We start from the raw sequence: 20,486 nt of genomic DNA on the forward strand, positions 1-20,486 counted from the left end.
AAACATATCAACCGGTTTGACCGAGTCTACGTCTATCTTAGCGAAGTCATGAAATGGAACCTCATTCGTAAACGTCACTTACTACAACAGGATTGAATTTCATTGGAGGAGAGGACGAGGACGCCACGATTCTCTGTGTGGAGGAACGCGGTAATGCAGTGATGCGATTGGCTGAGTTTGGAGAATTTTGCGCTGACGTGGGACGTAATGATGACGAAAGCGATGATGACGACAGATTTTGCGTGTTCGAAGACGCAGAAGTGGAAGATGACGACGATTCAATTTTACTTGCGGTCGACTTAGCACTTGGCATTGATGGCAAAGGCTGAAAACAAAGCGATAAAAACAGTATTACAAAGACTGCTAATTTACATAAGTATATTTTCTGGATAACTCGTTTTTTTTCTTTATTTTTGGAAAAAAAGAAAATCCAGCTTCCATCTGTACTGTACGCTTGAGTCAACCATTTCTCGTATCTCCTTTTATTTTTAGAATCACCTCGCAGGAGGGGGGGGGGGAAGGAGGGGTTTAGAGGGTGTTTTCACAATAGCCAATCTATGGTCAGCCATTTATTACGTCACACGTATGTGACGTATGTGAACCATATGTACGTCACACTCAAGCGTACAATACAGATGGAAGCTCCGGGTAATGGGATCCTATTCGAACACTTAACAGAAACATTGATTAAGAATCCCAAGTGGCAGGGGCACCCACATGCAAACCCAACGCCCTAACCACTGGTGCACACCGCAGGAGTAAACATCCACTATCCCCTATGGAACACTTTGTTCGCAATAAGCGAGCGTAATCTCGTGTGAATGTATAGTGTTGAAAAGCGGATTAGTATATTCCCACACAAAATTACAATGCAAGCTCCAACCTTGGGTCCCTTGCTTATTGGACGGTTTCCAGATTTCGTGTCAAATGTAACATTCTCATCAGCTTCACACTGCTCTAATAAATCGAGAATTTCTTCTTCCTGCCAGAAATGAGAAATGAAAACTATTTCAACTGTAAGCAAAGCGAAACGTTCGGGTTGCATTGACGGTTTCTGAATTTAGGACAAATGCCAAGAACTAATTTTATTCGCCTGTACTTGTACAGCTTCAATTGCCGAGAAAAAAACATTCTCTTGGTCCTGTATTTTTGCGTCATGGATCTGGGGAAAAGAGTGGGGATGGCTGGGGAAAAGCTGGGGAGGGGTGGGGGCATTTTGAATTCATACACTTGACTTCAAGAGAATTTTGTTATGGTTCGGTTACGCTATCCACCTTATTCCAAATGGCCGCTGATTTATGCGGATACAAATTGGCCCTTGTTGCACCTTTCAAGATAAAATATTCTTTTGAATTTTAAGCTTAAGAACGAGGCATCAAGGGCTAATTTGAATAAAAACAAAAGAATATTTAAATGGCGGCCATTTTGGAATAAGGTGTATTGCATGGCATTGTTCTGGACGAGTGACTACTTGTGATAGGACTTTGGAGGTACTGAGTATAAGCACAAATATCAATGGATTGGGAGAGATAAAGAACCCATCCGCGAACTGGAAAAAGAGCAGGTGACATTCTAAGGCATGCTTTTCCTCTGTAAAAGCCAAGCACGCTCCAAAAAACAAAAATACCTTCTTGCCTTGGTTGTATTCCCGAGTCAACATGAAAAAATGCACCATTCAGAGGATGTGTTTTTGTTTAATCTATAGTCCTTACCCTAAGCGTACTAAATGGCTGATTGTTGTCCTTTTGAAGAGATGTAGCTCTCCCTAAGACATAAAGTAAATAAGAAAATGAAAGGAAGGAACAGCTGGAAAGAACCAGTTCTAACGTCTTAAAGAGCTTCTTTCTTTTTTTTTTTTTCAGGATAAAGTCACCGTCAATTAATTATAACAAGGTTATTTGTCGTTTTCCCAGGTAAATTCTTGCTTGAAAAAAGCATGATTCAGTGCACGAATGGAAACAATTCATACCTGACAGGAAAAGCTTAAAGGCATCCGCCAAAAGTCCGTTGTACTTTTCTCTTCGGGTTTTGTCTTCTGGGGGAAATATTCGGCGAAAATTGCCCTGGGAAATAGATAACACAAAACACTCAAATAGTTATCGAGGATCACAGGGGTTTGCTATGTTACTTCATATTCTCTGGGTCTCTTGGCCACTTTGAGGTTGCGCGGGAAACAGGGTCGAGAGTCTTGTTAAATTGCATTGTAGCACTGTTTTGGGGGACAACTATTCATCATTGTGTACGCGGAGCAAGAACTCAAGTTGCAAGAAAGCTACATACCACGAACTGAGCTTCCTAAACCACCAGAATATTGTACAAGGGTAATTTATTTTAAAACGATGGCTCGCTTGCCAAGGTGCCGCTGAAATTGTCCGGAAAACTAACAGATTTCATCAAAAGGTCAGTGAGATCGTGGTACATACGACGTTTACTTACTAACAACATAAGTTATAAACATTTAACCCGAAGGTAATTGTTATCGTACAATATACGAAAGTCTTTTTGCTTTGCAAAGTAAACGATTGCTAAAAACAGTGGCTCGTTCCCAAGACAGTCCCACAATGCAATTCAATAAGACTCCCGACCCTGTCCCCCACGCAACCTCAAAGTGGCCAACAGATGGTTTGAAATCAATCTCCTGAGACACAGATAGCAATGATGTAATGTGCAATTGCTGGTGGACAAACAAAACGAGCTAATAGCAGATCTTTTGTTTTCGCCCACCAACGTGGTGGCGATGAGGGACGGTGAATACCATCAAATAAATGATAACGTCTGTATAACAATGAAGATGAAAGAACTCAATAACGACTTTGAGGCTCTTTCTACACACCATATTCAAATTCTCAAATTCTTCTCTCGCAGCATCTCTTCTTATTTGAGTCAGCCTGTCTCTCTAAAACCATAAAAAATAAATCAATTTACCGATTGAAACAAGGAGCAAGGATGGCACAGTCGGTTAGTGCGCGGCCTTGGTGCAAGAGGTCCTGAGTTCGATTCCCGGATCTCGCATCCTTGTTTCGACTTCTTTCCTTTCCGTGTAGCTAAGTAGCTTTAAATACCCGTAAAACGGAGCACTGATGGAGAGGGGGGAGTAAAATGAGAGCACCGTCGACCTCAGGTTTGTCAGTTGAATTACTGTTACGAGTTATCGACGTTAAATATGGTTGCTTTACTTTACTTTACTTTAAACGCCATCATTGTGCGTCCGAGACCAAGATGTTTCGCACATTTCGTGCCATCATGGTATTTTTTGCCTTAGCAACGGGGGATGTCTTCAAGGGTTATCCCTACATCTGCATAACTTGAGAGATGGCGTCAGGAAAGTTACATTAGTTTCCTTCATGTGACGACTTACATGGAAGGATCCGGGATAGGATGAAATAATTATGACGTAGAAGACACATTAAGTGAACAAGTAAACATTACACAAATGCCTGCTGGAAATACGCTTAGGAAAGAAAATCCGATATAAGACCAAATTAAGCTTCTATGTTAAATTCTAATGCATATCTGCTTCGTCACCTTCCGTAAGCAGCAAAGGATGGCTTGTTACACTCCTTTTAACCTACCAGTTCAGTTCGCCGTTTGTTTAAAATCAACTTTTTCTTTTCCAATTCCTGTCAAAAGAACACAACAAAGGGCAATATAAAAGTGAGTTTTGCGATCTACTAGTGGACAAATCTATGGCGAAAAAGAATCTGTTTTAAACGTTTAAGGCCGCAAATATAATTTTTTGAAAGAAATGGTTAACTTTTGTCGGGTGTCCAAACTTGATAAGGTAGGTGATTTCATTCGGATGAGCTTAGCTCTGTTATTTACGACGACATTAGATTTAAATCTTTTCGGTGGCCTTAGTTTTAGATCCCTGTAGAGTTTCAGATTTTTTTCTTTTTCTGTTACAGCCGGTTGGGTGTCTCATTACGACTGGCTTCGACGGTGTAAATGATGCTGTAAAATGCGAACGGCCATCGCTCACAACTCTCTTTAGAGATATTTGAGAACGACTTTCTCAGTTTGGTACCCGTGAATACGCCATTTTCGAAATATCAAATATTCAGCTTAATAATAAGGCAGCGAGGACAAGGAAGGGTTGGAAGGACAGCGAGGGTTGGAAGGAATGTGAAAAATATTTGCATATCATCCACTTTCCTTTGTCTTCGTTCTCTAAACCTCTCTTTCAAGCTGAATTTCAAGACATCGAAAATGTCTATTAGCTACTAAGATATGACTCTGGCACCATACTAGGCATGCGCAGTACCGAAGTCTACAAAATTCCGGTAAAGCGCATCATCTGTGTTTACGACACATGAAAAATGCGCTTAAATCACTTACCGACATGGAGTACTCGCTTCTTTTCGGTTGCGTAAGCAATCTTTTCTGGGCTTCTGCCTTCTCCGCCGCTATGCCCCGTCTCTTGTCGCTTGCTCTGGAATAACAATAACATCAAATAGAACTACATTTTCCCTATCGAGAGTGGTTTTGCATTCTTTTTGCAGAATATATTTATCTTGAATTCACACAGCCAAGAGAATATGAGGTAAGAGGGAGAATTCCTCTGCCCCATTACAATTATTTGAAACCTATTTTTAGAACACGTCCGTGCTGCAAGAGCTATTTTTATCTGTTGTTACCATGACTGCGCGGTCCACTTTCATACAAACTGACCAATCAGGTGACGTCTGAGAAATAACCAAGCAATATGAAACGGAACTGATAACAGATTTCAAATATGAGGGAGTCAGTCTCTTACCTCACACGCTCTTGATACAGAACGACATAACACATTTACAGTCTTGTAGTAGTGACCTCAACGTAAAGTTGAGGCTCGGTTAGAGAGATTTAGCATCGCGTTTAGGGCAAACGGCAAATGCCCGGAAGAAATTTGCGTTTTGCCAAAAATTAAGAGACCCACAGATATCGAGCAATTTTTCAAAAGAGAGAAACTCAAGTTAGAATACGATTTTCATGCTCGAATGGCAACCAGCTGCCCACCGTTTCCAGTGAACAAACTGAGTGCTAAATAGTCCAGTTTCAAGTTCTCCATGACCGCCGAATAAAAACACTGAGGACGCATTTTAACACGGTTAGCTGCTTGAAACAATTTCCATACGCAAAGCTCTAGACTCTCAATTCAGCTAAATTCTTTCTCATGAACTGGATCAACTATCTCGAATCTTAGTTAATTAGAGGGGACTAGTTTGGAAGCTCGGCAAACATCAAAGGAGCAAACAAAGATGCCAAGATTTAGGTTGGAAAGTCCACGATCGTGCACAATCTTATGTTTTGCGCTCATACACTATGCATGAATTACGAAACCAATACGTTTCTATTGGTTAGTTCCTCAGTACGGAGTAATCAACTATTGTGTTTTGTGCACGGTCAAAGTCAAAAAAGAAAACAAAAACCTACAACAAAGAAATTTGTCGGGTTTCATAACCATTCCCCTCTATTAACTATGCTGGAATAGAATCCCCTTAACGACTTCACTGGGAAAATAACAAGTCTCCTTTTCGATATTTTAATTTCTGAAGACTCTTATCTAGAAACTTGTGAAATTACTCATAGAATAAAGCATTTTGCCAAATGATATTAGTCTTAAAAATTAAAAGGTAATCTTAGTTCAATTCAATTAATCTACTTTAAATGCATTGAATGAATTCCCTATCACTGCTATTCCTCTGTTCTTTTATTCGAAAGAATCTTAACTTGCTATTTGTGATATCCTTCATCCAGAGTAAACCTTTTTGCCAAATATTTATTGAATCTTAAGATTATCAGCAATCAATTAACTAGAATACCACTGTTAGAGTAGTACCTCACATCTTTATAACACATTCAGTCTTAATTATTTCCTTTCGTATGTTTGCTTCACCCAACTCGATTAGCCTTGCTAAATTTGGGTGGACAAACTTTTCATTGTAACCAGTATTGTATGTAATAAACGTTGTTGTTGTTGTTATTGTTATTGTTGTTTGTTGTTTGTTGTTACCCAAATGTCTGCTATACTCCCGAGCAGAATTAAGTATTTGCGACATTTATACCTGATGTTAAGTAAGTTGAAAGTGTCCGACAAAGCCCCTCCTTTGATTTCACTGTCCAGTTTGGTATCTGTGCCAAAGCTAGGAGAACGATTAACCTTCGAGAAAACAAGATGTAAGAAGTGTCATCCAAAAGAACCCAAGAACAAATGAATATGTTCTCCCTCCATACTACATACACTCGATGTAGTTAATGTCGGATATCTTACACAAGGTTTTCCTAACATTGGCAAGGGGGAATAGCTCAGTCCGGTTCAGCATCGCAACTCTGTGTGGGAGGATGCTAGTTCAAGCTCGGCCGGACCAACACTCAGAGTCTTAAAAATAGCTGAGGAGAAAGTGCAACATTTGTAGTGACACCTGCAAATGGCTAGATGCTGTAGTCTTCTCAGATAAGGACGATAAATCGTAGGCCAGTCTCACAGCCCTTGTTCAAAAACTCAAAGCCTCAATGCAAGTCACAAGAATCCCTGACGAGTATTGGTGATACGATATACTCGATGTACCACTTGGTGTTCAGGATTGTAAGTAGATATATCCGATGAAACTTTTCTAGCTGTATCAGTTGCCATCGGCGATACGTAATTCACTTTTCGGAACCCTTTATAGGAGGTTAGGTATGATGATAGGTTGATGGACATGTATTCTGGTGTCTCCCTCAAGTTCGTGATTGTCAAACTTTGGAGACGTTAAAAAAAATTCACACATTACTCCCATTGGCACGAAGTTGCCAATGTTGTTGAGACCATATGTAAGCCGAGACATCCCCGAGTTGAGGGGCCTACGTCAAGTGTTAGAAAATCAGGATCAGGAAGCCAGTCCCATTAAAGCGTTGTCCAATAAACAGAAACTGTGTCGTCAAAACTCTGGTTTTATCAACGGAGTTGATAATGTAAATTGACCACCGTACAGGGATTCTAAAAGCTGACGTTTCTAACGTTAGCCCTTCGTCAGAGCGAATGACGAAGGGTAACGCTCGAAACGTCAGCTTTTAGAATCCCTGTACGTACGGTGGTCAATTTACATTTTCAACTCCGTTGATAAAACCAAATGTTTGTGTACTACTTCCCCACCGACGCAGCACCATAGTTTCTTTAAAAACTACCTCCTTTAGAAACTATGTCGGGTCGACTATTTGGTGAAGCTGAAGTCAGGTTAGGATTCTTAAAAAAACTGAGTATACCGTGTACATTAGCTCTTTCCACTGGCGACGCGACCTCTCGCTCTCACGCGCGCAAAGGCCCTCGATCGCAATTTTTCGCGTAAGACAAAGTGAGTGTATCTTATTTTGCCGCTACCCTGGACATAATTGCACCCAATAAACAGCCAACATTTTGCGAAACTTGAGAGGTGAGCATATTTTTGGCGCAGACATCACTCCATATTCTGACAACTGAAAAGGTTTTGATAATTCATTTATTTTCATTTATTTCAACAAACTATGAAACACATAATCGAAAGTTAAACTTGTACATGTGTAGCTGTTGGAGCCCGGCGGGGGTATTTGGCAGAAGGTCCAACGTCGAATACCAAACGCCGAACGTTGCAAAATCGGTATTTGACCGGGTAATAATTGCACATACACGCAACAATAACTAAAAGCTAATCGGCGCTTAGGCCGTCCTACTGCAGACGTGCACTACCACAATTGCTCAAGTTCGTCGTTCTACAAAATACCCTTGCTCGTTGTGGCCTGCGCAGAAACCCTTTTTTTATGGATCGCGAAATCTCAAGCAGGCATAAGCCGCAGATCTGGGGCGTGTCATCTCGCGTGACCTCCGCGCGCGGCATTTCGCGCCAGAAAGCAAGTTTAATTTATTTGCACCCATTCTCGGTGTCTCACCTCTAAAAGCCACGGTCTGAGTTTCCTGTCCAACAAGATGTCAAATCCAAGAATCTCAAAGGAGACGCTTTCGCTGGCTGGTGGTGCTCCAGGGCGACACATGCGGTATGAATGAAGAATGTAAGGCTGAGCTACTATCAAGGTCTTCACAAGAACATCCTGATAGACACAAGTTGGACAGAGTAAAAAGACATCCTAATAATCCAGTTTAAAGGTCGCTAGAAGTAAACGGGTCAAGGAATGGCTACGCTATAATTATAATTATAATTATTATAGATATAATTTATAAAGATCGCTAGAAGTAGATTATTATTATTATAATTATAAAAATAATTATTATAATTACAATTATAATTTATAACGATCGCTAGAAGTAGACGGGTCAAGGAATGGCTGCGTCAATGACAACCAGAACCTCAAAACATAAAATCGCATCACTTCGCAAGTATCTCAAGTCTTGGGAAATAAATATACACGAATTAAAAATGTATGAGTGGCGTTAAGGCGCCCACAAATTACGAGGAAACGTTGTTGCGGATGCAAATGTTTCCCCGTTTGCGGCCCCAGGAAACGTTTGTTGCGGAATTAAATTTTGCTTCCTGGGAAGCAAAAACGTTTCTGAACTTGTTCAGAAACATCTTGCTTTCTCAGCAAATGTTTCCCCGTTTGCGCGACGAGGAAACATTTCGGGGAACAATGTTTCCGCAACAATGTTTGTGCTTGTGCTTGGGCTTCTACTTATGCTTGCGTCAACCCCGTTTTCACGGTGAAATAAGCGCCCTTATAGACCTCTTTCATAATGGCCGCCAAATAAAATATCCTTTTGTTTTAATGCTAATAAGCCTTTTCTAGCCTCGCTACGACAAGCGAATTTCAAAAGAACATTTGTTTCAAAATGAAGGCAGTAGGTCTAATTAACATAAATATAAAAGAATGTAAACGTGGTCGCCATTTATGAAAGTGGTCTATGTGCTTGCGTCGCTAGTGAAAAGCAGGCTCTAACGAGCGTTTAGTCGCAGCGACATGTTTTGAAACCAGAATACACGGAGCGACTAGCGCCTGAAACGTTTCGCCGCGACTCGTCGCCAAATGCGTCTCGGCCTTAGACTTCCATCTAACTGGGCTTATATGTAAAACGCAAACACAGGGTACGCGCTTTAATAAGGCGAATGTTGCGCAAATATTTGACCTTGGGCGCATTTCAAGCTTTTGCGATTGTCCTGAAAAACATTTTTCGTGGCGTTCGAGAAGTTAACGCTGTATCGCTAAACAAAGGCCCTGCTACGAAACGCGAGCAATATTCACCAAAGTTGGTTTTTAGTTTCGAGCTCACCGTTATACTATGCCAAAGAAAATTCACATCGTAGTCCATGGATTTTAACCACTCGTTGAGAAATTTGAAAGACCTGAGAGAGAAATCAAATGAGCAATTCAGTGAATGATGTCCTTGTCAAACAAAGAAATGCTACAAGATCTCCTAGATGTGCAAGCGAGGGATTTTCAGTTGATTACCCCAAAGGGCCCGTGACAAAAGCCGTTTATTGTGTCATGGGTTTCTTTCATGTTTAAGGGACCTTGTCAGCTGGGGCTCATGCGCAGTAGGGTCCGGCTGGCACTAATCTTCATAGAGCTCATCACAAATGTTTTGCTATTCAGCCATTGCAGGAACCCATGAACCGGAGTCTACAACTCCCAAACTGGGCCTATTTTCACGGCATTTTCCCAGGCCGACCTATTTTTAGACTACAAAAATCTGGCTTTCTCAAAGGAGTTGATGATGTAAATTGGCCACCGTACAGAGGTTCTAAAAGCTGACATTTCGAGCGTTAGCCCTTCGTCACAGCGATGACGAAGGGCTAACGCTCGAAACGTCAGGTTAGAATCTCTGTAAGGTGGCCAATTTACATTATCAACTCCGTTGATAAATTCAAACGACGCAGCACCACAGTTTCTTTAGAAACTATCCCCCTCATTCACTTATTTTTAGACTACTTTTTCCGAAAATAACAAGGGCAGTTCAGATTCTGCGACCCTATGACGTCAGGTTAGTTTCTTATAATGGATCATTGGGCGCCTGTGGGAGTCTCATTAGCGGGAAATTCAATCTAAAAATAAATTGGTTTGTGAAAACGCCGTGACACGAACATAATGGAGTTGTAAGCTCCGAGTCATGGGTTCCTGGCCATTGTCACACGTTCTCGCCGCACAGAGAGAAGCTCTGGTGTGCCTGTGTTTTTCGAACTCTTCAAGCCTTCTGAAGAGTAGATCTAATAAGCAACTAGAACTCTTAGGCAAATTGAAAAAAAAAATTGGGCCGACGTTTTCAAAAGCTTTCTGGCTTACTTACGCATGCGCGTTGGATGACGTAGTCCCTTTCTAGGCATTAGGCCTTACTAAATGAATTATTTATCTTATCACACTTGGGATTTAAAGTGGATGGACTTGCAGGACAAATTTTATGATCAGGCGTTTTTTACACGAAGGAAGAAAGATCCGTGAACTCGGAAGACGCTAGAGTGAAAAACGATTCTTTGCTTAATTTCCATGCAGACATTTCGCCGGTTTGGGTGATGCTTAATACTTAGTAGAGCAAAATTACTGCAGACTAGGCCATCGCCATGTTCGTGTTCATGTCCGCAGTGAAACCTCGGATTGGACTACTTCGAAACAGTAAGCTACTTCGGACTGGCGAAGTTTAACTGGAGCTAGCATCTTCATGTACTGAGATAGCTCGGCTAAAAAGGTCCCACTTCTTAAGCTGAGCAAAATGTTCTGCTTGTAAACTGAGTGCAGACAACAGATGATCTTTCTGGTGCTGGAATCTTCCTTCCGCCGTGTTAACAGCCCCTTGTGAGAAAACTTGTCTAAGAATAGGCTGACCGTTGAAAAGATCAAAGTGCAGACCTAGAAAGAGAATTGTACGTTTCTGCCTGCTACCGTTAACATTTACTGCACCCAATCACAGTAGACTCAGGCAATCACACGAGCCAATCACAACGCAAAGCACGGGAAAACGCGAGTGCCCAAATTCTATTCCCTCTTTATCAAAACGAGTCCGTCGATTGCATTGAAGCAACGTACAGTGTCATCTACCGAGTAGTCGTTTTATTTTGCGGAGTTTAATTTTTGCGGATGGTTCTTGATCCGCTAAAATAAAATAAGTTTGATAGCAATTTCCTTTGTTATGCGGCAACGGGGCTTTCCCCACATAGGAATGTTATCATTTTTACACGGAGAATGCATAAACCTACAGGAAAGCCGTTAACGCAATAAAATTCATTTACAGCCCACTTTGAAAGGGTGTTTTTTGTGTTAAAAGATTTTTACCAATCACAAGAGTTGAAAACAAAAGCCAAGAAACGTTTACAATTTTACATGTTCCCCACATACGATTTCTGTGGAATTCATTTAAACTGAGACCAGATGAAAGATGGAAGATGGTTGGAAAGTAAGGATGAATATAATACTGTTTTTATGAAGTTTTGTTAACTTTTGCTGTTTAAGCCAATCAGAAGTAAGTACAGACAATAGAAAAGTTATCACCTTTTTGCATACCAATTGAATTCCAACATGTTCGTTGCCGTTGTTGCTTTCGTTCTTATCTGGACCGTTTCTTAAAAACTGCTAAAATTTACTTCATATTAAATGAAATGAAAGGTGTTACAATTGAACCCACTGGGAACTCGGAAAAATCCGAGCCCCAGATTGGATTCGAACCCACGACCCTCCGTGATTTAGTACGGATACTCTAACCACTGAGCTACTGGAGACTCTATGGTGAGCAAGGGTGAAATGTGGGTATTTGACTCGAGCTGCATCACGCAGCCACAGAGTCAAATATCGACTGACAGCATAGCTCATAACTGCATCGCTCACTTTGGTGGTTGGTTGGCCGCATCGTTCAATGATGCTCTCAATGTGACTGCGCGATGCAGTTATGAGCTATGCTGTCAGTCGATATTTGACTCTGTGGCTGCGTGATGCAGCTCGAGTCAAATGCCCACATTTCACCCTTGCTCACCATAGAGTCTCCAGTAGCTAGCTCAGTGGTTAGAGCATCCGTACTAGATCACGGAGGGTCGTGGGTTCGAATCCCATCTGGGGCTCGGATTTTTCCGAGTTCCCAGTGGGTTCAATTGTAACACCTTTCATTTCATTTAATATGTGTTAAACATTCTCTCACATTCGCAAAATTTACTTCAGTTAATATAATTAAAAATTTAATCAACTTGTCACCTTTTACTCCCGCTGTCGTCACAGTCATCCCGATGGAAATTTTCGTTGTGTTTATTTATTGAATAATTTGTAAGATGCATAAACAGCTCGTCCTTTTGAACAAAAAATAAACAAAAACAGAAAATTAATAGGCGCAACTTAAATAAGCTATAAGCGATGCAAGTACAAGAAAGTGCTGGTGCGAATGTTGGATTGGCTTTCTTTTATAGAGAGATTTAGCATTGCGCGTTCACGTGACCCAGCAAACGGCAGGCCACTGATTGTTATAAGAGCATGAAAATTTTCTTATCCTTAGAGGTCCCCCTCTTTTGAGGAGTGTCCGAATCTCCGTAATTATTAAATTTTGGACTTCGAATATTGCGTTTCTAGCCTTCTGATTGGTTCAGTCAGTCTCGGTTATCAGCTCCTATACCGTGTGGCCTAGTACGGTCATTCAGTTATCGGATTATCGGTTATTGGTCATGGGTTATCAGTTACCTCATTGCTTATCGATTGGTCTAAGTGCCCAAGCGTTCAGAATTTAATAAAAATTTAATAAAACAATAGACCTTATTCATAAATGGCGGTCAATTTATAATTCTTTTGTCGAAGTGCAAATTAGCCTACCAAGCCTCGATACCATACAGTGAAATGAAAAGAATTCTTGCTCTAAAATGAGGCTTGGTAGGCTAATTTGCACGTGGACAAAAAAACTATTGCTGGTTTTCACTCACGTGATCAACAGCCATGTTTTTCAACGAAAACAAAAGGAAGCGTTTGCATAATAATAGAGTTAAATTCCCGGAGGATTTGGTCGGGGCACCAACATGGCCGCCTTTTCTTTGTTTAGGGCACCAACATGGCGGTCGTGACGTCATGTGAAAACCGAGAATAAATGTGACCGCCATTTTTGAATAAGGTCTATTATTCCATTCGCGATTGTTGGATATGAGACTGGGTATAGCTGGCCAACTCATATCCAACGGACACTTATGGAATAATTGTTAAATAACAGACAAGAAAAGTGCTCAAATAAAACAAGTTTTTGGTATTTTTGACAAGGTGAAAATTTCATACCGACGTTTTCCGTTTGCGGTACACGCGACGCTACATCTCTCGTAAAATAGTTGAATTAGGGAGCTTCGTTTTTGAGCCGCGGACTGAATTAACATTTCGCATGCCAGGAAAGAAGTATTTCCCAGATTTTTAAACTATTCGTCTCTAACAGTGAAACAAAACTTAGCAATATAGATGTGGTATTGTGAAGAAAGAAAAACAGCGCACTTCTGGTTTCTGTCCATGCCTCAAAAACGTCGCATACTAAAGAGTTTAAGAAGGGAGTTTAAGCAAAGACGACGACTACGGCAACGAAAACGGCAGCCCAAAATGCAAGTTAGCGCTATCGCAAGTATTTCGCGGTTATTCCGTCTTGTTCACCTTGTACAATACGGGCAAACTATCCTATAACTGGATGGGTACGAACGGTTTTAAAGTCAAAACAGAAAAGGACTGTTTCGTGGTTATATGTTCGCGTTGTCGTCAAAACATAAAATTTGGCGACTTCATGGTGTTGTTTGTGGAGTACGGCAGAGAAATGGACGGAAATTCGTGCTGCACGTGCAGCACGAGTATTTTTCCTCTTTTAACCAGTCATATTCTTGCTTTGTGGCGTTGCGGTAGCCGTAGCCGTCGTCTTTGCTTAAACTCCGGATCCATAGAAACGATCACAGCGACGACAACGACAACGCCGCAAAATAATAATATCATTTGTTAAAAGAGGTAAAATGAACGTGCTGCACGTTACATTTTTTGGAGGTACTCTACATAACAACGACGTGAGATCACCAAACTCATTTGAGGTTTAGATGACAACGTGAACATGAAAATATGAGCCCTTCATCCTCTATTTGTACTCGTAACCGCTGCAACCAATTTATGTTAAGGATACTTCGCTTACATCGTAAGATGTGAACGAGATGGAATGTTAACTAATTTCACCATCCCATAATGTACAAGTTATTTACTCTTGAGACTGTATCATGTTTTTGTAAACTGAATATCCATTGTTTTAATGCAAATAATCTCCCCCCCCCCCCCCCAAAAAAAAAAAAACAAAAGATAATAACAAAAAAGCGAATTCCCGTCCCTAGAATCCACTTTTCATTTGGTCAGCGCCTAGAACACGGAGTCTGCCCACAGTCCGAGAATCACGGACTTCCGGCTCCTCTGCGCATTCCCAGAAATTTCAATAATAACGGTCGTCAACGGTTACAACATTATACCATTACCGCTACTAAGCGTATTTTGGGGTGTGGCAAGAGTCCGTGTTCTAACCCTAACCCTAACCAAAAGAAAAGACGAACAGAAACAAGCAAAAACACATTCTTTCCTCGCGTTTGGTTAACTCCCAATAGATAGATTTAGCCTTGCGTCCACGGAAAAACGAGCAACTTCCCAAAAGAGAGCAACATTTCAACAGGGGAATCTTCAGGCTTTTGTGGCAAGTAATAGTCGAGCACTTTGTCGTTCAACGTTTACGCGATACCAAATCTCTCTGGGGGGAAGGGGGCCGTAAGTCATTCCTTCGCGTTATACTTGGGTATAAAACGTTGGTTCTTACCAGGTTATTATCAGAAGGGGCTTCATAGACTTGTGTTCCCATGCGAACCTTCACAAGAACAACAGAATGAATAACTCTCTCTCTGTATATAGATATTATTTATACGTATGAAGGCCAATACATTTCGTGATTCATGGAGACGATTGATGTATTGAAAAGTGTTAGAAGTGCACGAGCCATAGGCAAGCGCAATTTGAGAACTTTCAAAACATCACGAGTACATATCATTCGATTTGTTATTGTATACTCAACAAAATTACTCCATCACTGCGTTTCCGTAGCAACTTCGACAGAGCGACTTTTATGCGACATTGAAAAATAAACGTAAAAAAAGAACGGAAACAAAAATGCAAAGCATTCTATTGGCTTATCGAACAAAAACAAACGATCCCAAAGTTTCATTGGCTTAGCGATGCAAACAACGTCATCTCTCCATGGAACTTTCTGGAAAGCGATCGGCATTTCGCTTTGACCTCATTGAAATGCAGTAATGTGATTGGGCAATCGAACTGTTTACCGCCCACATTAATAGTTTCCTTGGCGGGAATAAGGAGAAGCTTTATCTTAAGCTTGCCAAACATTGGTTCGTGATACAAATTGCGAACACTGTTTCAAGGTCATACGAAAGTCGCTCTATTGCACTCTATAACCTTATATTATTCATTTGCCATCCTGATTGAAGAATCAGAAACGCGATATTCTGTTGAGTATGAAATAAATTTACACATATTTTGCACAATCGAGAACTGTCTTTCCGTTTCTACATTTTATTGAGGACCCTCTATAGGAAAGTCAAAGGTTCATAAGCCAACGACACTTAGCTATCCGCAATAACTACGATCGATTACTAGACAAAACATAATATACAAAGGTTCCTATACAACTGTTTTCCTAACGGCGCCATCGAATGACATTCTGTCAATTATGCGATTTTTTTTTTTTTTTACATATTTCAACGATCACATTTTGGTTTTTTTTTTTTCCGACAACGAGGGCACCTTATCTGAGAAGAATCCTTGCTTCTTTTATGCGCATTGGTCACTACGTAACAGTTATTCTCTGGACACGAAATGAATATCAGCAAACACAAGAGAAGCCGACCGCAGTCGAGCGCAACCATAAGCGGTTCCTTTTCCTTGTAGTTTCTACGGTTGCTATGGGCCCTACTCCATCCCCGTTGTATGCACAACTTGTCCCCATTAAACTAGAAAACACACCTAGATAAAGTACTTCAAAAACGTTGACAGCGCCAGAGGAGAGTAATAGTTTTAGTTTAATAATTCAGCAATTATCAAAGCAACTGTAACAGTAGTTTGTTTCAGTATGACTTGTATGACTTGCCCATTGTAGTCACTCTCATCATTAATCAGCTTTAGCAACGACGACGGAACGGGAACGGCAACGAGAATGTCATCTCAAAATATAAATTCGCGTTATTGTAATCACTTCGCGACTATTCCAAACTTTTTAAGATGACAATGGTGTGGCAGTCTCTCAAGCTTGAAACCGATCATTGAGTCAAGCTTAATTTAGGGGAGAAAATGAAAATTTATCCTCAAGTGCTGAAGTCCTCCATTAACCTTCAAATTTGGCCATTTCACGTTGTTAGGGACCTTAAGATCTACGACGGCGACGGCGACGAAAACGTCCACCTCAAAATAGAACTTTGCTCTAGTAAAAATCTTTCGCGATTATTCCACCTCGTTCACTTCGTACAATGTGGGCGAGGTATCCGAAAAATAAATTGGTACGAGCGGTTTCAGACTGAAAATAGAGAATGAAAGATTCTCTGTTGCGTGCTCACGTTGTCTTCAAAACCTAAAATTTAGTGATTTCACGTCGTCGTCATGCAGAGAACCGCAAAAATATGAGCTAAAATCCGTGCTGCACGTGCAGCACGATTACTTGTGCTCTTTTAACCAATGATATTGTCTTGAGGCGTTTTCGCCGACGTCGTCGTCGTAGATCTTAAGCTCCCTAATAGGGAGTTTAAGAAACGACGACGACTACGGCAACGACAACGCCAACGCCAAAAAGCAGTAATATTATTGGTTAAAAGAGCCAAAATGATCGTGCTGCACGTCCGGCACGCTTTTTTTAACAATTATCTCCCGTACTCGTCAACATTACTAACGTGAAACGACCAATTTTCAGGTTTTGACGACAACGTGGACAAACTACAGTGAATCTTTCAGTCACTCTTTACTTCAAATCCGTCCGTACCAATCCAGTTATAGGACACTTGGCTTATTGAATAATATAAACAAGATGGAATAATCATGAAGTACTTAGAATAGCTCAAACTTATATTTTGAAGTGACGTTTTCGTCGCCGTAGCCGTCGTGGTTTCTTAAGCTCCCCAATAGGGAGCTTTAGCAACGACAACTGCGACGGCAACGAGAACGTTACAAATTTGCATATTCAGTGACAAAAACAATGGCTTTACGCGCCCTGCACGTGTGTTTTTCATTTTTGTCCATTTCTTTGCAGTCGCCAGCAAAGCAACAACGTGAAATAACCAAGTTTGAGGTGTTACGGAGAACGTCAGCACTGGCAGATAAATTTTCATTTTTCTCCCCTAAATTTAGCGCCGCTCGTAACGGTTTCATTCCTGAAGGACCGTCACACCTTTGTCATATTAAAAAGCTTGGAATAGTCGCGAAGTGATCGCAATAACTTGAATTTATGTTTTTACATGACGTTCTCGATGCCGTTCCCGTCGTGAACCATGACGAAAACCTTGGCGAACGTATATTTTATACTCTGGACAATGACTTACCCACTGGATAAAGTTTCACGGCCATTGGACAACTGGTGTCAGAGGATAACACTATTATGTGCGCTACTGTTTCTATATGACGAAAGTTATATATATTTGAACTGCGGAGAGATAATCAAGTTATGATGCTGATCATCGCAGTTATTAATTAACGCTACTTGATCAGTAACGAAAGCGGGACAGCCTAAATTTTTCAGGCTTTCCTTTCATTATTGCTCAAGTAGCGTTAATAACTGCAATGATCAGCATCATAATTTGACTGTTTCGAGAATAAATAATTTACTCACAAGTCCATCGTTGTAGAGGAAAATTCGTAATGGATCACAGGATGTTACTAAAACATACACTCTTAGGTCAAACTTGAATCCCTCAAGAAGGAATGGCTAAGATTTGGAAGAAAAAAAACGTATTGTAACTAGTGCAGTAAGCCTTCCATTGGACATACGACGACACGTATTGAGAAAATGCCCGCCTGTACTACCCTCGTTCAGGACCGAAGGGAAGCTTACCCCAAATTCTTATACCCAAGAGGCCATCCCCTATTTTTTCTCCGTTTAGTGTCGTGCGACCGACCCAAATTTTTGGCATTTTCAAAAAATAAATAAATAAATAAATAGGTAACGACGTTTTCAAACCATTTTTATGTCGCATAGGAGTTTCGGTAGTTGATCCTTTTTCCCACGCTGTCTTAATTTTGCAACAACATCCACCAACTTTTCCGCTATATTGATTTTGGGTTCACGTCTTGTTGTTTTCCTGACTCCACAGCTATGATGCTGGGGTACCAGGCCTCCGATTCCGAGACTTCTTATGATTTATTTTTAGGCTTTTTTTTCCGATCTGACCAACTTTTTGGTGAAAGTTTCTTTTGCTTATTTTCCTTTTTCGAGATTGACTTCTTCTAATGTAAAGGTTTGCCTTATATCAGCGTTAAACAGAATTCGGGAGTAGTGAAATAAACTCCTTGGTTAATTTTTATTCAGGGATTAGCGCTAATCGGCTTTTGAAGACCCGGGCCCAGGTTTCTATTTTAACCATACCTTGTCGATATATTCTTGAATTACCATCAGCTCATGAGATGGGAGTCTGTCACCATTTCTTATCAAAGAAATTCTGAAAATGGTGACAAGGCAAATTAGAATTGATCTCGCAACAAGTCGTAAATTTTGGTTTTTCCTTAACACAGTATCCAGGGTGAAAAAGACTAAAAGTGCCTTTGGAGTGCTTGGAGGGCGTAGTGGTGAGAGCACTCGCCTCCCACAAATATGGCCTGGGTTCGATTCCCATACTCGGCGTCATATGTGGGTTGAGCTTGTTGGTTCTCTACTCTGCACCGAGAGGTTTTCTCCGAGTACTGCGGTTTCCCCTCTCCTCAAAAACCAACCTTTAACTTGATTTCCTTTCATTGTTAATTTCAGTTTACAGTGTCCCCTATTAGTGCTCCAGCGCTAGAACGACTAGACACTTAAATAAAGTTCCTTTCCTTTTCTTTCCTTGGATTAATTACCCGTTTCCCATAGCACCATTGGCTGGTTTAACTATGAAGGTCTTGTATTTCTTTCTCTTCTTTAGCTCTCTGCAGTAACCTTGAAATGCAGCATACCTGATTGATAACAAACCAATTAAGGAAAATCGGGTATTAGGTTCCTTGGTAAGAGCTGAAGAGTTAATTTCTTTGCTTCCAGTCCTATTGAGAATCAGTTTGCAATGGTCGAAACTGTTCCCCTTACAACTTCTGAATCTCTTTAGTAAGACATGTGCTTTCAATTAAGAATGTGAGCTTTGACCCAGTGACAGAGTTATCTCACAGTCACGTGCTTTTGAAACACGTGACTGTAAGTGGTTGTTCCCTACAAGAGGAGCTGGTTGTGACCGCCGTCCTCGTATAGTCCATTTGCCTGTTTAATTTTTCATTCATATCGCGCATTTTTATGTGGATATGTTCAACTCTATTGGCCAGGTTGTGGTCCAAAAAGACGAAAAATCGAAAAAGGGTCTCTCCTTTTAAAGCAGGATTGTGACTTAGCGACTGATAAACAGTTCACAAAAGTACATCGGTTTGTGTTCGCTGTTTTGGTCCTGACCATGCACAAACCACGCATTTTTTTCTAAAATTGAACTAATCTAAAGTTTTCATCACTTTAGTCACTTTAGTTGTGAACATGAAGCGCGAGGTCACTGTTCTCGCTTTTGAAGTTTCCAGAGTTTCATAATCAGTCCATGTACATGAACTATATGTTTAACGCAATCCTTTAAGTAAACACAACTTGAAAAAATGTTTATAACTGACTATGATACTCAATGTAAACTGCTATCATAGGTTCTTAATGGCGTTATCCATTTGTCCTAAAACGGGCAAAAATTCAGCCGTTAGGCCTATAAAACAAACCGGTAGCGATAAACAACTGGCCATACATTGAGACCCTCTCGTAATTACTACTAAATTCACTTGCTCCTTTATAGAAAAGTTATTTTTTAATATGCTCATTTTTTTCAAAGGATACTCTGCTGGGAAAACCCATGTTTGAGGAATAAAGTTGTATTCTTCGGGATGAGCCCGTTGCATTCTAAAATTGGACAAAAAAGAAGTCGATAAACGAAAGTGAAATCTGAGTATCGGACACTTGTGTCCAAATTAAAGGCACGCCCAATTTTTTGACACCCAACACGAAGTGTTCCTTTGTGACCTATTTCGGAGTTTAAGATCTACGACGCGACGGTGACGAAAACGTCTTTTAAAATTGCAAGTTCAGGTTTATTTATCTTTTTCGTCATTGGGTCGGTTTGTCTAACTTCTAAAAACTAGTGCAACTTTCCCGGAACTGAATTAGGAGGTGCGGTGTTGAAGCTACGACAGACAATTCAAATTTGCTGCCTTGTGTTCACGTTCTCCGCAAAACTTGAGCATTGGTCATTTCACGTCCCAGATTTACGAAAACGTGAAAGAAATGTACAAAAATGAAAAATGCACGTGCAGGGCGTGCAAAG

At 40.7% G+C, this 20,486-nt stretch overlaps 1 protein-coding gene across 1 annotated transcript in view; it reads right to left on the reverse strand.

Moving 5' to 3' along the window:
* Positions 1 to 20,486, reverse strand: part of LOC137973595 (tubulin polyglutamylase TTLL7-like) — a 35,560-nt gene that overhangs the window by 9,453 nt on the left and 5,621 nt on the right. The window contains exons 5-20 of the mRNA XM_068820437.1: positions 20,003 to 20,065; positions 19,006 to 19,101; positions 18,539 to 18,611; positions 17,786 to 17,881; positions 14,720 to 14,767; positions 12,121 to 12,212; positions 9,218 to 9,290; positions 7,885 to 8,043; positions 6,045 to 6,139; positions 4,336 to 4,429; positions 3,573 to 3,620; positions 2,834 to 2,896; positions 1,970 to 2,063; positions 1,713 to 1,765; positions 884 to 982; positions 83 to 325 (exon numbers count right to left, since the gene is read on the reverse strand). Coding sequence (XP_068676538.1) covers positions 83 to 325; positions 884 to 982; positions 1,713 to 1,765; positions 1,970 to 2,063; positions 2,834 to 2,896; positions 3,573 to 3,620; positions 4,336 to 4,429; positions 6,045 to 6,139; positions 7,885 to 8,043; positions 9,218 to 9,290; positions 12,121 to 12,212; positions 14,720 to 14,767; positions 17,786 to 17,881; positions 18,539 to 18,611; positions 19,006 to 19,101; positions 20,003 to 20,065 — 1,489 coding nt within the window. The remainder of the gene's footprint in view (positions 1 to 82; positions 326 to 883; positions 983 to 1,712; positions 1,766 to 1,969; positions 2,064 to 2,833; positions 2,897 to 3,572; positions 3,621 to 4,335; positions 4,430 to 6,044; positions 6,140 to 7,884; positions 8,044 to 9,217; positions 9,291 to 12,120; positions 12,213 to 14,719; positions 14,768 to 17,785; positions 17,882 to 18,538; positions 18,612 to 19,005; positions 19,102 to 20,002; positions 20,066 to 20,486) is intronic.

This window comes from Montipora foliosa, chromosome 10, assembly GCF_036669935.1.
Source record: "Montipora foliosa isolate CH-2021 chromosome 10, ASM3666993v2, whole genome shotgun sequence".
In the NCBI taxonomy this organism is placed as follows: Eukaryota; Metazoa; Cnidaria; class Anthozoa; order Scleractinia; family Acroporidae; genus Montipora; species Montipora foliosa.